Below are 20,036 nucleotides of genomic sequence, written 5' to 3'. Positions count from 1 at the left end.
TTAAAATAAAATAGTTGAAAATACGGAGGGCCTTATTTTCCAACAAGATGGAACTACTCCATATCATGCAGAAGTTGTGCGGATTGACAGGATCTCAGAAGACGGGATAGGCAGCGAAACTCCAATCGCCTCAAATTCGAGATTTTGCCACCGCAAAATATCTACTTGTCGGCGATAGATTTCTTATTCTGGGTTATGTTAAAACATCTTATAGCAAGAAAAAATCCAATCAATTGACCACCAGCACCAAACAATAACAGCAGCTGTGAAAAGTATTCCTGCAGACTGAATGAGGTGGATTATTATCAGTTTGACGTCTGAATTGCTGTAAAAACGGTGCTCTTGTTAGGTTACATTAAAAAATACAAAAAACACTTTACACTTTACAACCTTTACAACTTTGTACTTCTATTTAATAAAATACATACATTTGTAATAAAGTAAATTTAATTTAATGAAAACCGTGGAGTTTTTTTTCCAGTTATTGTATTTTAATTTTATGATTATGTCTTTCATGAGGTAGATCTCATGAACTATGTTCGAAGATAGGCGTAGCTGCTTCTATTAGCTGGTAAAATTTTAAGTTTCTGTTCGCATTTCCCATAAGATCGTCTGTAATTTTGAATCTTTCTTCGGCCTCGCTTCTTTGTACTTTTTACTGAATTTTAATATACCATTTTAATCAATCTTGGTCTTTTCATAATTCATCCCTGTCGGCATTTTTCATTCTGAATTTTTCTGATTAAGCTTAGTTTTCTTTTACTCTTCTTAAAACTTTTTCATTTTAAAATTTAACTTCATCAAGTTACATAATGTCTGTTTTCCTAACATATTTATCTTTCTTAGCCGTTATTAGTCTGATTTTATTTCATTTTTATTTTTGAAATCTCCTGTTAAAAATCTGTCTGTATTGTTTTGTCTTCTTTTCAATTAGCTCTTTTTTGTAATGAATTTTTTATTTATTTAATAATAATAAATATATATATTTATTATCTCCAATTTTCCCTACTAGCAGCTGAATGAGTTTCTGATTAAATTTCCTTTTATATTGATAATAATTTTTTTTTATCCACTCCCTCCCCTCCTGCCACGTCTCAACCTCAGATCATCCTAGCATTATTATAACCAACTTTCCTCCTTTTTTTCATACAATGAATTTTTATGATTAAGCTTCTATTCTCGTACACTTTTTTCAATATGTTTTCATTTTATACTTCATCTGTTCTTTTAATATTCTCTAATCTCCTCTGTGCTCTTATTTCAAACGCCTTCATTCATCCTTTTCCCTGTTTCTTAATGTTCATGTTTCAATATTTCTACAAAAGTGATCTCTAAACGTAAAAAAAAAGTTCAAACTTCGCTTCTTCTTGTCTAATACCATCTTGCTTTATAATAACTATCTACTACTATTTTAAATTCTTCCTTAGCTATTCCTATTCTGTTTCGTTTTTCATTTCATTTTCATTACTAAAAACATTCTACAGAGCGTTTAGAAAGTTGCTGTGCGCTGAAATTATTGAAGTATAATGATGAAATTTTCTTAATTATGACTTTGTATTTTATTTTATTGTTTTATAGAAACTGGTATTACAATAACTAGATTTTTTTAAGGTGTTGAAAATGACCTCCCCCAACATCAGTACATCACGTACATATTTCAGTTTATTTTCCAACACTTTAACCAGCTGATGTTCTTGAATGTCTAGTATGTATGCCGATATTGAGATATTTAGTTCGTCAATCGTACATCGTCTGTTGCGATACACTGCTTGTTTCGCTGTCCCCCATTGAAAGTAATCTGGAACTGTCAGGTCGGGCGATCGTGCAGGCTACAAACCTCTCGAAATGATTTGTTCACCAAAGATATTTCGTAAAAGAAGCCATTGATCTGTTAGCTGTGTGCGCTGTGGCGTCAACTTGTTGGAACCAACCGTGACTGATTTCCACTTCTGTTAACAGACTAATGAAGTTTGTTAAAACAGCCCAGTAACGATCACCATCAACTGTATTTTCGAAAAATATTGGACCCACCATGCTCGTTCTACTCACACCAACCCAGACTCCAATTTTTGCTTCGTGTAAATATTGTTTGTGTAATTCATGAGGGTTAGTTGTCGACCATAACCGTTTGTTTTGTTAATTAATTCACCTTCCAGATGAAACCACTTTCATTTGTAAATACGTAATGTTGAGGATACCTACACAATTTTGGCCAATAAAACGTTTATATTTAATAACTTAGGTGCAATTAATAATTAAAAAAATCGTTCACTGTTTTAATTCATTCATAATTATCAGATTCTCATACACCTTTTATACTCAAGTATAAAATATTTAACTCGTATATTTTTTTCTAATTTAAGATATATCTTAAGCTAATTTATTTGTTTTATAATTCAGGAAGTCAAAAACAAATATAATTACAATATAATTCTAAATATCCTTAAACCTATTAGTTAAAAGTTTAAGTGTAGTTAAAAAAAAATAGAAAAAATAAAACAACAAACATTTTACAGTTTCCATTTATAATAATGAATAAGTAACATGACGTAGCGTAAATTCTTTTGTTAAATCAATTTTCATTCGTTAAACGCAATACATACATAGATATGCGTGTGTGTGTTCGTGTGCGTGTTTTTATATATATAACTTGAAATTTCTGAGCACGAACAAATTATTACACTGGAAAAACAAAGTGCTCTATAACATAAAATAATTAGTGACAGATAATAGTGTAATGGAGATTGTTCAGGAAGGAATGTAAATTAGACAAAAAAACTCATCTATCACGAAGACAGTATAAATGTTTTGGCCATGAAATAATGTCTATTATACTTCTTTTTAATGCTAAAGTGAAAGTATCCAAATTAAGAGCTGAGCTTGAAAGAACACAAGGAAGCTTAAAACTTTTTTTTTAAATTGTTATTTTCTTTTAACAACAAGATTATTACTGTTGGTATTATTATTCTTTTTTATTTCTATTTATATAAAGAAAACAAATTGATATAACTGGTTGTTTACGATAAAGTTTGTTTTAATTATCTTTCCTTTATTTATTTATTTTCTTTTATGTTTGTTGATTTTTGCAACGATCGATTTTTTTATTGCAAACTACCAATAAATTTTATTCTAAAAAAATATTAACAGATGGTTTTTCCGTTGTTTGTTTGCGAAAAAAAATGTCCTCGTGAAATTAAAAAGTTTAGAAAGTTCTGTTTTTTATTAAACTTTGAAAAAAGTATTTTTAAATTTATTTCCGCTTGTTGACATTTTGCCCACCTGTAGATGATAGACGGTGTCGTAGTCTGAATTAAAGAGCACTTGATCCAGCTGTACGGTTAACTGCCATATTATTATAAGAACGCTGATCATAACATAAATGTTATAAGTGGTATGTAAATGTTTGAAGATTTCCGATGGCACAGTTCTGATGTCAAATTTTACATAATTTTAATCTAATATATATTGAATATATGATGAGAAAGGTAGCTCTCATTTCTTGATTATGCGATAATTAGTAGGGCATAACAACAATACCTCTTCTCATTCCAATACGTAGAATAAATTTTTATCTAGTTCAATAAAATCTGTATAGATTTAATGTAAATAAAGTATTAGTTCTCTAATTATAGATTATGAGTAAATAATTTTTTTTTAAATTTCGTAAATAGAAAATAAATAAAATTTTTTATACATACGGTTTTATATCATCAGTCTTGTTATTTTGATGAATATACAACGAACAGATATTTTATCTATCGTAATATCTATCTGTTTTAACGCGTAATGTCTAACGACACTAAGTTGGGGGTTCTGTAGATTCGGTCTTGGGACCTGGCCGACTTTCCAGTTGAGAATGGAGTCCCTATTGCTTCTTTTGACGATGATACGGCTATTCTTGCTGTTGATGACAACCCAACTGTGTCTTCTAGTAATCTACAATTCGAAATAAATTTCATCAGCAGGTGATTGGGAACATTGAAGATAAAGATTAATCAAGCTAAGTCGAGCCATGTGATATACGCAGTGAGCAAAGGAAACTACCCACGGGTCCACCTGATGGCATTTTAATACTGGCATAATGAAATGGCATAATGAAAGTGTAAGGTATTTGGATCGTCGTTTGACGTGGAAGGTTCATGTGAAGAAGAGAAAGCAGCTTCACACGAAGTTAAAGTAAATGTACTGTTTGCTGGGCAGGAGGTCTGAGTTATCTTTGTGTAATAAGCTACTCTTATGGTAAGGTATTTTGAAACAATATGGACATATGGCATCCAAATATGGGGCACGGCAATCAAGAAAAATTCTGAAATTATACAGCTGTTTCAGAACAAACTAACGAGGTTTATAGCTGAGGGGTCGTGGTTTGTTCAAAATAGTGAATTCCACGAATATTTGGGTGTACGATTCATCAAGAATGAAATACAACGTTTCGGTCTGAAATATGAACTTCGGCTAAATGACCATATTAACCGTTTGGCCGTAAAACTCCTAGACAACGGTGAAATTGTTAGAAGAAAATTGGCTTAGTAACTTTACAGTATAATTACACCGATTGAGAATTGTGCATTAATCAATCCTTCATTCTCTTCCTCTCTGTTTCTGTTTTCAATTTCATTTTTCTTTTTTGGTTAATTTTTCCTTTCTAAGTGTTTGATATATCTTCTGTTTTTTGGTTTCTGTTATATTTATTGTTTTCTACTATGCTACTGATAGTACAGTCCTTCAAAACTACCTTGTGTGCGTTCTACCCTGAAAAGTTCTACTAGTATGTAATTTTTGAGTAATGTCAGTGGAGATTCCTTTTTAATATGAATATGTGTGATATAATTTACTTAAGGTCCTACAAAAATGTAGGTTTTGAAAATTAAAAAAACAAATAAAATAGTTATTGGATCTTTGAAGTAAATTATGAAGAACCTTAAAATTATAAAATACAGAATAGTACTAAAGTTGATATGTGAAGATCCCTATTGAAAAAAATAATTCTCTTTTGCCTGAAGGTGATCCAAAATCCCTCATTTTAGATTATATTTCATAAAGTAAAGACTATTTAAAAAAGGAATGAAAAGGTGATTCCTAATGTAATTTTTATACAATAACTGAAAAACTTTTTTTAAAAAACAAATTTTGTCAGCCTTCTAAAGAATACTGGTTAGACCATTTGATAATAATATTGTGTAGTATTATCTTGCCCTATAAAAATTATAAAAAAAGCTTTTTATCGTGCGTTCATACTGCTAACTGAGCGCCTAAAATATTTTCCCTCAAAAAATTAAAAAATTAGAAATCAAATTTTTAATAGGTTTTGAAATTTTTTATTAAAGCTTTTTCGATATTTTGGTCCATTAGGCTAACATTTTTGATTAATTAATGTGTAATAGGCTAAAATAAAAATCCGAGTAAGTCTTTATTAACTAAAGCCCACTTCTTGTTGAACATAAAACTTATGTAATTTATGAAGGAAATCCATAAATTTATTCATTATAAGTAACTGTTTATTTAAAACCAAAGTTAATTTCTGTTTTCAATTTATTTTTTAACACTCATTTGAACGTATTGTGCTCAAATTTTTTTTACATTATTAAATATCTACAACCTGTTTCTTCGGAACAATGAACAGGTACATTAAATGTCTATAACTGATTTGGAGAGAGAGTTCAACAGCAATTAACTCCTCTATATTCTGTTTATATTTGGCTTATATTCTGTAACAGCTGCCGATAAATGATAACGAAATGAATTTTCTTTAGCTTATAAAAAAATACCTTGCCTGACTGGGACTTGAACCCAGAACCTCCGTTTGAAAGGTAAATATGTTCTATAAAATTAATCGATTGGAGTTCAACTACTAATAGATGGCGACCAAATAATTACTTAATTTATTTCAGTTCTGGTGTGAAACAGGGAGTTCAATATAAACTTCATTTTTGATTATATTTTGTCGATAAAACAGCAATTCAGGAATATGTCTATACGTGTATACATGTAATAGCGTTATGTTAATTATGATTTTATTTTTTTCACTCCCTATAACAAGAAAATAAATATAATTGACAACTTATTATGAAATAATTGGTTGCATTTAGTTTTTATTTATTTTTTTATAAGTAGAGAGGTCTTCATCACGCAATACTTAATTTTAATATCACCTTAAGTCACGAAATTTAAAAAAAATATCTTGCACATCCTTAATAATAGTATGTTAGCATATAACAACTTATATGTTATCGGATTGTAAAAAATGAATTTAAAATCGTATACTTCCTTTTAATTTGCATTGAGAAAAAAATTGATAAATAAATTTAATGGGAGAAATCTTTTTTAACTGTAATTAATTTTTTTAGTAGGAATATAATGACTTAACAACTTTCTCAACATTTAAATTATTTTCGATTATTCGTTATTAATAATATATAATAATAATAAAATTGTACTTTCAGTTTATTGGAATCTTGATTGGTCTGTGGAATGTGATAAGAAAAAGTGTTACATTTAATATGAGACTGAAAGTGAAGGAAATTTATTGAATCTTTATTTCTACATTACATGTATTTGCAAAATAACATGTCCATATATCCGTTTTGCTTGACATGTATATATTACTTATTTCTCACTGTAATTTATAAAAGCACATAGAAGAAAATGTTTTTTTTTTTCTATAACAATTTAATTTAAATTAATCACTTCAGTATATGTGTGTTAGTTACTCGTTTACTTCCTTAAATGAATTAATAATTTCTTAAACATAATCACATTTCAGTCGCTTCTACATCAGCTGTCTTCAACCACTTCCTTGTAACTTAATTCATGATTTAATTTGAAAAATTAATTCCTTTTTACATTAACATAATATTTTTTTATTTACAAGTATTTTTTAAAAATTGCAATTAATATTAACTGCAGTATGGACACATTTATTTTAGTTAAGGTAACTTGTGTACTATAATAACTGAAAATATGAAATAATTGTTTATAATATAATATAAGAAAAAAAATTGTATAATTATTAAATTATTTTAAAAAAACTGTCAAAACTTTCCTGTCATTTATTGTGACAGAACTTTATTTCAAAGTCACTATAATGTATATAAATACTTAATTATGCAATATTAAAGTAAAGTAAAACTGCGAAAAAGGTCAAAATATTCAGTAAAAAAATTTTTGGTCCGATTTTTTCCCCTGATCAAAAAACATTTCTTACTTTAAAATTATTAAATCAACGAAACGTCGGTTTTCTTGCCAAGTATTCAAACTACAACCGAGTAAAATATCAAAATCCTTACTAAAATATTTGAGTTTCTTGATCAAATGGCAACATCAAAATTAGCAATTTCGCTGTAAATACAAAATAAATTAAAAAGGTGCCGTCGGTAGAGGTGCAAATTGGAAATTATGCAGTCTTTCAATTATGTTCCTGTTTTCACCATAGTTTTTGTGATCCACTTAATCAATTTCAGGCATAACTCGACTATTTTTCAACCAGTTTAACGAATGAGGTATCATTTTGTACAAAATAAAAGGTTTAAATATTTATCTAATAAAACATAATTCGATAAAAGTAATATTTACGTAGCTATTTATGATTATAAAAAATGTTAAATGAAATGGATAAATGAAAACTGGGTATATATACACAAAATTTTATTCAAATATTACAATTTTTCCTTCAAATTAAAATGTTTAATGAGGAAACACAAAATGGTGAACATACGGAAAAAGAAGCAAGAGAGGATATTTGGCCACTTGTTTTTGTTTATTTTGATATCAGTTTGGCCAATGCCTCCCGGAACATCGGAGTTGTGTATTATTTATAGCTATGGATAGGGGAAAAGGAAATATAGTACCGTAATGCATTCTTCTTTAATGCGGTCGAAAATCAGACCAAACCTGGAATTCAGATAGTAAAATATTTGTGCCAATTTTCAACATTTTTGGTAAACGGGTTTTTGAGATATGGGGCTAAAACTGTTTGAAAATTTTGAATATATTCCACCCCTAAATTTGATTTGCTTGAAACTTTGGATTTTTAAATAACTTTATAAGACAGTACATTCATCGTATCGATGCTCAATTTTCTGTGACCTCTACATAAAAAGTAAAAACTTCAAGATTCTGAAAATCACCCTTCCCCATTTTTTATATTTTCCAAAATTTAATTCTATTAACGCATCATATAAAGAATGTTTTAGAGCCATTTTTTGAAGAATTTGTGTTGAGCCAGTTCAAAGATGTTAATCAAAATGCAGGCCAAAATACGTACGTACGTACGAATCTACATAGATCTTTCAGAAATTGATATGTTTTTTTTTCCTTTTTTGTACTCGGAGAATCGTGTCGTTAACATACGCAAAAACTCGAAATTAAAATTTTTAACCGATTTGTGTACTTTGCCTTTAAAGGGTTTTAGTTCCAACATAGCAGCAAAAGAACAGGGAAAGTAAAAATAATCAGTGCCTTTAAAGAACCTATTGAACGATAAGGTTCCATAGAGCGCAAATGAATGTTTGAAACTACTTAATTATTCTCCTTAAACGACCATCTTCGTTTAAATTTGATTATAGCTTTGGTTTAAATTATTTTCAAGAGACATTTTAGAAGTTGATTTCCAGTCTCATAACTTATGTTTCTAATCGTTCAATTTTTTTTTTTATACAATTTAGATTTTTTCGTCAGTGGAGGGAAAATCTTTTATAAGCCCCATGTGGTCTCATACCTCATAATAATTGAGACTCTCCATTGTGAGTTAACCCGCTAAAATCCCACCTCTTATACAACATGGAATGTCTTGTCTCCATCCACAACCCCATTGCTGGCCCCACATCTCGAACGCATCGGGACCGTGCGTTTTTTTTTTTTTTACTTCTGCCCCAAGGGAGATTCAGAGGTAGTTATTCATACCTGGACATCTTCAGCCAACTTGGTTTAGATGATCATAACCAACATCACCGCCTTTACCACGAAGTAGACTTTCATGATGTTCTCTGAAGTAAGCATGCCGAATTCTTTCCTGCAGAAACCGATCGCACACGAACACCGTGTTTTCTGGGGTGTCCTTTACCAAGTAATAATCACATTCCAGGGTTTCATAGTTCACGCATAAATTATACCTTGAAACACCCGTGACCGGTAATAACTGGGTTAACTCGTATCCTAGTTCCCCGTGTTTTCGTTACAGCCATCTCTGAAGATCCAGAATCAGTCTGTATATCCATCTGCCTTTCGACGACTGATACCATTTCTCCTGCTACTTGCGGACAAGCGATACCTCCGTATCCGCCTTACCCACTCCCTTATACATCTCCTTCCTCTTCGAACGAGAGCTCCAGAGGTCCGAGTCTGGCCACTAAGCCGGCGGCATCGCCTGAGATAGTCTTATACCCGAAGAGAGACAGCCCTTTGCATCCGTTTAAGAATTACATGGGCTCTTCAGCGCGACGGACCAGATTAGTGCCCTACACAGTACTTTTGAGAGCACCACTCAGACAAGAACTTCCGCTTCATTGTGCGGAGACCCCCGATGTTGGTCATTATTCGACCGATGGTGGTAGCTGCTCGGTTTTGACTGACACTTTTATTACGTTCCTCTAGAACATGGTGTTCTTGTCTATCTATATCCCCAGGTATCTCACTGAAAATACTTTTTTCTGGACTATCATGGTCCGAAAATAAACGAAATGGGGGTCTGCTTACCCCTACCCAGGACCACTACTACTGGGGTATTCTGGGCGAAAGCTGAAGCCCGATCTCCTGCAGGCGCGAAAAAATAATGTTTATCGCCTCGTTCTCAGTATCCATTATTGCCTGTTCTGACCTCGCCATCACCACATTTGCCAAGTCGTCCGCAAACCCGGTTAGGGCTGCCTAAACGGGACGCACGATTGATAGGACTCCATAATCCGCGGTATTCCAGTGTTGGCCACAACATTGAATCATGTGGAACACAGCAACTCATCCTAATCCGTACCGCTCCCTCGGTAGAACTATCCGACGCTGAACTTTCGGAAAGGATAACACTGGATTATCCTACTTAGCTATGGACTGACGCCAAGACTCTTCAGTACTTGGAATATCGTGCCCCTCGGTACACTATTTTAATGCGTTTTTCACGTGAAACAGTATCACCACCGCAATTAAACGCCGTTTGCCTTGAGCCCTCCCGGACGTTGGCCATGACTCTAGATATGGCATCTGCAGTTGACGTGCCCTTACGGAAGCCATGCTGGATAACGCTAAGACCAAAAATTTCCTCCACCCCTTGGAATTTAAAGTTATTTAACATTACATAATTGAAGTAATAATAAATCTTTCATTTTTATATTAATTATTAGAAGCCTTTTACTTTCCTGGCATCGTAGCTATTCTCCACGATAGAAAGTATCGTAATCAGTCAAGAAACGGTATATAGTTTTTTTTTTCATTACTCGTTGTTTCATGACCCAAAAGAACAACAAAAAAAGTTAGTGGGCGGGGGGTGGGGGGGTGTAATTTATATTTGTACGTATGTTTGAAGCTTAATAACTTTTGATTAGATAAACCGGTTTTGATTAAATTTGGCACCTAGATTCGCGTATATGGAGCAATTTGTTGGGAAAAGTTTCGGGTGAATACAGATAAGTTTGGCCCAGGGAATGGGGTAGTTTGTATCCTCACTTTGTCCTAAGTCCAGTAAATGCGTATATGCTTATCTTAACGTTTTAAAAATAATTTTTCCCAAAAATTGAAAAAAGTTACCTTTTTATTTATTTCAACTTATTAACCAATTTTTTTGTCTTCCTAGCCATAGTAGTAGTGCAAGTGAACAAAAAAATTCTTTGGGGCAATATTTGGGGGGTGGAGCCAATCAAAGTTTACAAAAGTCGAATTTTTAAATCTTTAAATGATTTTTTATTTATTTAAACTTTTAAAAGTAATATTATAATAAAATTCATCATAACTCACTCGCTTCCAAAAAAAGAGAAATCTAGGTAATTTTTATGGGCTGTACATTTTCCAGTGGATTTTTTTCATATTTCTTCCATTTAACATAGTAAACGTAGAGAAATGAACACTTTCTTGCGAGATGATTTTGTGGGTGGGAGTAGAAAAAAAGGGAAAGTATCGATTTTATAAAGAGTAACCATAAGAAATAATGGGTAATAAATAACCAATGTTAGGAAAGTATAACAACTTTGTAGTTAGCTTTATTAAATTTCAAAATAATTTTTTGTTTTTTGTTTGGCTTATTGAGGACTACTTGAAGCAAAATTTTACATTCATTCTCTTTTTTTGGGGTGTTTTCTTTTCTGATTTTTCAGTAGTTCATTTGTTTGCTCTTTTGATTTGTTTTTTCTTCTTTCTTCTGAGCAAAAGTTAATTTATTTTTTCTCCTTCTTTTGGAAACTCTTGAAAACCTGTACCGGTTTTATTAAACTTTGTTCTATCTTGTACTACTGATGTAACTGACGTTCATTCTCTTTATTGTAAAGTGATAGAAATTTATTTCGAGAGCCTGTATTCATTCGTTCTCATAAAGTGGCCGATATATTTATGTCTTCTTTTTCTGATGGAATGTGACATTTTCTCAGTTTCATTGTATTTATAAAGGTCTTTTTACTTCTAGATTTATATTTGTTTTCCCTTTTGTTCCTGGGATTTTTGTTAAGTTTTTCCTTTCTTTTTCTCCTATTACATTTATTTCATTTGATTTCAAAGTAGAAAATGCACTCTGATGCGTACGGGCCTTCTGTTTTGATAATTATATGGTAATGCATGATTTTGGATTTTATTCAGATGTTGTTCTTTGTTTTAAATTGTACAAAAGAAGTTGGTCGGCAAATTAAATTTTTTCGTTCTTGTTTGATCGGCTTCTTAATCTAAATCATTGACTTCGGTTATATGTCAGAAATATTTAAATCTGTTGACTTTGTTGATTTTCCGTATTACGTATTTAGGAACTTGAGAAATTTTTCATTTTGGGCATGAATCCCGTCTTTTTTTCAAGAAATTTGTAGCCCTACTTTCTCTGTGGTTTCTTTTTGGTGGTTTACTTGTTCGGATTTAAAAGTTGGTTTTTTTATTTATTTTTTTATATAATATCAATATATGTACACACACACACACACACACACACACACACACACACACACACACACACACACACACATATATATATATTTATTATGTGCAATTAGATTACTTAATTAATTACATAATTATTATCGATTTTTGTTCAAAAAATCAGTTAAAAATAAATAATAATAAATCAAAGAATAAAAGATAATTGTAAACGTAATAATTTCAGCAAATAATAAACAATACTTATACTTTGTACAATATATTGAATTGTATGAGTGTGTGTGTGTTAAAGTCAATAATGTACGTGAGTAATTTTTATGAACTGTAATTGGTTACAAAAAAAAAAAATATTATTATTTCATTCATTGATATCATCAGAAGAAACGTGCGTCTATTCACAAAATAAAAAATAAATACATACACGTCATATTACATTACAATTAGCTGCATATACAAACTCATTACAAATACAAAAGTTATTTACTAAATATATTATAATGGAATACAGTTAGTATTTTATTTTTTTATTATGAAATAATCAAAATATTATTATTATTATTATTAAAAAAAAATATATATTTTCAACAATAGTAATAAACTAAATAATGTTTTTTGTCGCACCTGACAATGTAGAGTAAAAAGTGAGAGGAAAACGATGTGCATGTAATATATTAACTTTGTCTCTCAATCAAATAAAATAGTGACAAGTGAAATTAGTATTAAAGAATAAACCACAGATCACGTATCAAATGAATGTACAATAAACAATCACTTTTGTAAAAGCCACATTTTTTTATTACAGGCTATCTTGTTTAATATATATACATAGTGCGTATTCACTTACGTATATATAAATCTTATTTCGTGTTTTATAAGTACATTTATTTGTTAGTATAACAGATACACGTGAAATTAATGTTATTTTTCTTTCAATTTGTTATGTTATGCTTAGAAACATAACATTTATTTTAAAATACAGTCATCGTAAAGTTTTACTTTGATAACATAAAAGGGTTTCCTTATTAATAGAAAGTTTTCTTTTTAATTAGATAAAATAATTAACTATTCTAAGTGTATATTTAAGCACGTGTGCCGTACAAGGTAATTAATAAATTTCTTTATATACCCGTCCATATTAACCTTGTTAATATAATAACATTAATATATCTCTCAACGATTTCTCTATTATATTTTTAATCAGCAGTAATAATTTTCTTTTGTTTCATTGCTAACTAACTTTTTATTAAAATATGAGAAGTTAATGAGTAATTATATGGAAAAAATATTAACCGAAAAAGTCAAATGACGTTTTTTATTTAATTTTAAATAATTAGTTGGAAAATTGTTTTTTTTTTCTCTTAGTTGCCTTTAATACCATAATTATAATTAAAATTATTTACCTTTAACGAATGTAACGTAGTGTTGAAAGAAAATTTAAGAGGTAAGTAACGATCTGAGAGGGAAAAGAGCCGGTAATAAATTTCCCGGCGAATTACGCCGATCAAGATATGCAGTTCATTTTTTTTTTAACTTTCTGGCCGTCACAAACGTTTTCTAATTCAATCATTCTAACTCTATTTGTGTCTTTGGATAAAGTAATTCCTTTTTATTGAAAGAAAAGAATAATAATAAAGATTTTATGATTTTTTTCGCTTATGTAATTATTATGTTTTTTTCGATTTTATTTATTTATGTAAATATATTTCTTTCTAATTTTACAATAGGTAGTAAAATAAATAAATACAAAAAACTGATTATTTTTATACTTGTGCAGGACCTAATGAATGTTGAATGGTTGTTTTGCGTTACTGAAAAATCGAAAACATTTTTTTTCCGTTTTGGGGGCTCCTGTAATCAAGGGAAAGTATTCCGTAAAATTAATTTTTAAGAAAACACTTAGTGCTGATAATAATTTTGACAAAAAAAAGAATGTTTTAAAATTTAAAAAAAATACAAAGATACAGGCATAGTTTTAAATAAGTAAAGTTCTTATTTTCTAGAAAAGGGGAGAACACTTATGGATAATTTTTTTTTTCAAGAAATGCTAAAGAGTAAGGGTATCAAATAATTAAAATTTTAAATGCAAATAATTAACTTATTGGGATATTAATTTAAAACTAAAGTAAATTATATATTTTTTTTAAAAATTAAAGAAATATTTTTTACATAGATCATTGGAGTGGACGGGAAACACTTTTTATAGTGCTTTAAAGGACTATTAATATAGATAAAATATATGCAAAAATCTCTCGTTAACATCTTTTCTGAAGCAAGATATATCCCAAGAAAGAAAAATATATAGTCATTTTTTTGGGGAGGGGGTAAATATTAAGTAAAAAATTTTGGTAATTTGTGATTTTAATAGAAAAAACTTTAACTTTTATAAGAAAAAATTTTTGCTAAAGTTCCCAGGTAAAGATATGCAATTTTATTTTGACCAAAAAAACCCACACCCCTGTGGGTGTGGATTTTTTTGGGGGTTTTGTGGGTATTTTGGGTATTTAAAAATTAATATATTCTTTACCCCTGAAAGTAGTACCTGTCTAGCGAGTTTGAAAAAATTGGTCAACCGGGTTCGGAGTTATAAGACCAAATAAAGATCAACATACGTACGTACGAGTACATATTTACTTACATACACAAAAACATTCGTCTGAATAAAATAAATTCGTTTAGATTTTGGAGCGTGGGAATGGAAAATATTTTTTGCAATTATTTACAAATTATTTCAATCCATTCTATGGTTAAAAAAAAATTAAATAACTCCTTGAGGCACCAAACTTAAAAAAAGACAAATTTTTGTAGAATTTTTTTTTACCAATTATACACTTTTCCGTTGTATCATCATATATCGCTTTAACCAGGAAAGTAAAAATGTTAAGATTCATTGGTAACACTGACAGAAACGAATGACGAATTTAAAGAAATAACATAAATTTACATAGAGGAGGTATTGTTTGGAGAGATGTTTATTTTGAAAATAAATAATAAAAACTTTTTTTTTGAGTTCAACAGTTTTTATTCGCCCCCCCCCCCCCCTCTTGGGTCCAGATCCGAAATCAATCATGAACACAGCTCCAGGGGGTGCCAAAGCCTCAAACTGCCTAGTCGAGAACTGATGTTTCTCCCAGACAGCCGGGACTCGGTGTTTAATTAGTCACATGCCTCTAATGAGGGGACCTCGTAGAGATCTCCCACCGGGACTGTGGTCTTGACGCCACGCCTCAAATGAGGAAACCCAGAGGAATCCCCATTGGGACAACGGTCTTACTTTGCCTCCCTTATCGAAGTTCGATCGGAACACTAAGGGAGACCCTGTACAACCACCGGCTGCGGGAAACCTGAAGTTTTGGGGAAGACCCAGGTCTTCCCCAAAACACAGGAAAAGCACCTCATTATTTGGTGTTTGTCCTGCAGCAGCGTCCCCTTAGAGAATGCCCCCAAGAATTACAAAGGGTACATTTGGCCTCCTTTGGGCGATCCTTACGTAGATGCCCCGAAATTCCACAGTTGAAAGAATTTCCTCGTCTAATTTCCCCGGTCTCGGGACCGCCAAAGTTCCAGTCCGGTACCCAATCTCCTAACATCTATAGCAATGCTCCTCAGCTGACCTCTTTGAAACCCGGCAAGACACCCACCAAATGGGAATGCGGCCGTCCTTCAGCAATTTATCCGCGAGCAGAAGCGGAACCGCCACCTATGCCACTTTTATATCCTCAAATAAGGGCCACAGGGAAAGAACATCTATCGTAACTGAGTCTCTCGCCGTCTTGTGGATATCACGCACTAAATCCACTTCAGAGGTAAGGGCGTCTACGTCCTTTATTAGCAAGTGAACACGTTGAATGCTCCTACCGGCTGTAACTGTCGTGTCCCCCATCTTGTCAAAAATTTGCCGGCGTAGCTGCTCAGCAACATCTCCAGTGTAGGTAACTTTGATGAGAAAGTCCTCTCCCTGACCTCGACTCGCCGAGATTATACCTTTTTTCGCTCGGCAACACGGAGTCCTTTACAGTGCGAAGGAGATCCGCATATGTGCGGCCTGCCAGCAGGGCTCCCAACCACTATCGCGGTTGGGGGCCTTGCTGGTTTCTTCACCGAGACCTTACCAACTGTAGTACACAGTGACGACATATCTGTGTGCGCCCAGAACTTACAAGAGCGCCTTCGAACCACATACTCAGTCATTCGACTGAGTATGTGTAGTAACAGGCACTGGGATTCTCACCCAACACCAACCGAGCTGATTTCCGACACTTTCTAATCTCTGCATTCGTATCTAGATGTTGGCTAACTAGAGAACTAAGGTGCTTGACATAATGGAAAAGAATAGCCGTATTATTAGCTAAACACCCATCACCTCCGCTTGCCAGGATCAGAAGTCATATCACTCGTCCCCCGCTCCAACTTCAGCTCTTCCTCTTCCATCGGGGAGGCCTACTTACGATACAGATCCGAGGCCTCTTCTCATGAGGAGAAGGAACTCCTACTGCCCGCCCACCTATGATTTTTTTCTCAAAAAAAAAAAGACGGGGAGAATGACTGAAAAGACAAAACAGTAACGAAACATCACAAAACAACAAATGAAACAAGGAGTAACAAAAAGAACAACAAAAACGTGAAAACGAAAACGTTTTATAAAAAATTAAAAAATGTTTTATAAAATGAAATGTTTTATAAAAACATTTATAACAATTAAAAATCACGACTGCCAGTAAATATAAAACAAATAAATAAACTGAATTAAAAAAGACAATAAATCGAACTAAAAGAAAACAAGGTGTAAAATTAAAGGACTAAACATTGTTATGCAGTATTTAACTAAATAAAATAATTGGCGACCAATCAACTTTCAGACAGTTTTGATTTGTTTAAATATTTTTTTCATGTTGTAGAAATAGAAATTTTATCCTTCAACGAAAATATTTAAATGCAGTCGGAAGGTTCTTTAATATAGAATAATTATTATTCAGAGCAAAGAAAAATGTTCATTTGAACATGGGTCCCGGAAACTCATTGTTTTTGAATTATTAGGATATAAAAAATGTCGTTCTTATTCCTGCTTCAAGATTAAATAATAATATTAAAATTCTTGGAAACTAATTTATTGTACTCGTAAATTGGATTGTTTTATATGGTTTTTTCCATGAAAATTTGAATAAAACAAATACCATCAATGCATCTCTCTGATATAATTTGTATGAAACGTATTGAAAAACACAAAAAGGTTTGATCGCAAAATAGTTTTTTTATCTTTTACGTACACAATAACTTTGTTAAATTTCCAGTAAACAAAATAAAATTTTGCAATAAAATTTTATGAAAACTCATTTCTAAATAAATCTGTTTAAGTATTGACTGAACATGAAAACATTAAGAGATTTGACTTTTATTAAAAATGTTAAAAAACCGAAATACGAAAATCGTATATTATAATTTTAATCCAAAATAAGAATCATTTCAAGATTATAAAATAACTACAAAATCAATTTAAAAAAATAATAATAAATGTATTATAACCGTACTGTTGCAATAATTGTTCAAAATGTCCTTTTACGCTATTTATACAATATTCCGATCGACTTTAAATTCTTTTGTTGGCTTAAATAGCTGTTCTGAAATAATTACTTAACTGTTTGATTAGAAAAATGAAGAATAGTAAATGCTTGAAACGATCTATTTTTAAGATCGCTACACCCAACCCCTTTCTAGGAACTCGCTGTAGAGAAGGGTAAACTAAAAAATTTTTAAATGGATAGGAAAGGATTTTACACGTAATTTTAAATGTACTGAAAAAATAACTACCATTTACAAAAAAAAGTGACGGTCATTTAATGTTTTTCACAGCTAGATTTAAAAGTAGTCCACAGAACCTCTTAAAAACCAATAAAACAGTGAAAACATTAAATTCAGCACATTCGCCTACCTCAAAAAGATCTATTTTTCGGTACGAAACCATCCTGACCCCTGTAGTGAAACACAGCTTGTGACGGTCGCCATACCATCCTCTCGTTCATAGCCCTAATGGGCTTTACCAGGGTCATCTTATTGACCCACTCACTCTGATTACATGTATAGTCGACAGACACTTCTGTCAGTGTTTTCACTCAATTTTGCTATCGCCTTCGCTGAAGACTTCTTCCAACATATTATCGCTTGTCTACTCTAATATTTAGCCCTCCCAACTAATTAGTAGTTCTGCGGAAGCGCGATCTCCGCGCCTCGATCTAACTCCAAACGACACAAACTAATCATTCATCAAATAAACATCGAAACTAGACTGCGTTAACAAATACGTAAATTAATTTGAGCCTCTTAATATCTGATATTCTATTTTTATACCGCATAGTTTGTTGATCGCAACAGCGAAAATTTTGTCATATAAATATCCCAGATACATTTCCTAATCATATAAAATAATTAAAAACGATTTCCCAAAAATGATAAGCACTAACTTTTCTTCGATCTGATCCGCTTTCGGGATTTTCACACACAGCTCCATCACAGAGGAATGAAAATAGCAACTAAACCAGTGTTTCTTACCCTTTTAATTGAGCTGCACCCCTTTGAATCTGAAAAAAGGTCTCCGCACCCTATTGAAAAATACATTTCGATTTTTAGGTTTAAAAGTAAAATTTTTATAACAATATTATTTTTATTAATGACTAGACTGTTGTTGTTATCCGAAATAATGCTTGTAAAACGAGGTTCTTTTTTTGAAAGAGCAACTCTTAAGTCATCACTTGCATTTAAGCGATTTCCCGCTTTAGATTTGATGTGGAGAAGTGATGAAAATCCCATTTCACACAGGTAGGTGGTGGCAAATGGTAGTAGTAACTGTAATCCTTCTTTCGCCAACCGTGGATAAATTTCTAATTGTATGCACCAGAATTGATGCAATTAAAATTTTTCAAATTGCATTTGTATGTGGCTATTTTCTCGCATTTCAATTAGATCGTCTCTTTTTAAATCACTATCATCCATCAAATTTAGGTTATATAAAAATGGATCCAGTATCCATCTTTGAGTTTTGGTAATATTTCCAGTAGAAAAATATCCATTGAATGATTCGCTCAATTGTTTCAAATGTATTGCAATGTCGGGTATAATTGTATTTTTCTCATTTTCTACAACAATTGAATCAAACAAAGGAAATTTTGCAAAATTTCCATTATCAACTCGACGTATCCAAATTTCTAATTTTCCAATAAATAAAGATAAATTTTCACTAGCTTTTATTATATTTTTATCAAATCCTTGGATTGATATGTTCAAATCATTCCAACGGCTAAATATATCTGCTAAGTAGGCTATCTCAGAATTGCATCCTTACTCTCAAAATCTTTTACTAAATCACAGTTTTGACTAGTCAGTAACTGAATAATTTCTTCACGCAAATCAAAAAACCTGTTAAGCATGCGGCCCTTAGAGAGCCATCGAATTTCAGTGTGATATAGAAGCACGTTATGCGCAGCACAGATTTCTTCACAAAGGCACCAAAAATGCGATGATCGATGATTAAGCTCTCGTCCACGGATATATTTTACTACATTTATGGCAGTATTTAGGTGTTTTTTTAAACTTTTTGGTAAGGCTTTCGATGCAAGTACATGACGATGCAACATGCAATGCGTTATTGTAACATGCGGTAATTCTCTTTTTATGTGTGAAAAAAATCCAGAATATTTGCCTAACATTGCTGGGGCCCCATCAGTGCATATTGAAGCAGTCACATTCATTGGTAGTTGATTTTTTGAAAAAAATCTTTGATGTGATTGAAAACATCAATTCCTCTCGAAGTCAACTCCAGTGGCTCACAAAATAGAAAATCTTCTATAATTTCTCTTTCTTTTATATATCGCACAAATACCAAGAGCCGGATGCAATTATCAACATCGGTTGACTCATCCAGTTGTATGCTTACTTTTAGTGGACTGGCTTTTATGTCTTCTGTTATTTATAGTAAAATATCTTTACTG

The 20,036-nt window shown here is 31.7% G+C and overlaps 1 protein-coding gene across 1 annotated transcript; it reads right to left on the bottom strand.

Moving 5' to 3' along the window:
- Positions 1-19,367: 19,367 nt before the first annotated feature.
- Positions 19,368-19,796, bottom strand: LOC142322765 (protein FAM200C-like). The gene has a single exon (XM_075361840.1). The coding sequence runs from the start codon at positions 19,794-19,796 to the stop codon at positions 19,368-19,370; it is 429 nt and encodes a 142-aa protein (XP_075217955.1).
- Positions 19,797-20,036: the final 240 nt, after the last annotated feature.

Source organism: Lycorma delicatula, chromosome 4, assembly GCF_047948215.1.
Source record: "Lycorma delicatula isolate Av1 chromosome 4, ASM4794821v1, whole genome shotgun sequence".
Lineage (NCBI taxonomy): Eukaryota > Metazoa > Arthropoda > Insecta > Hemiptera > Fulgoridae > Lycorma > Lycorma delicatula.
This window is presented reverse-complemented; position numbering and strand designations above follow the sequence as displayed.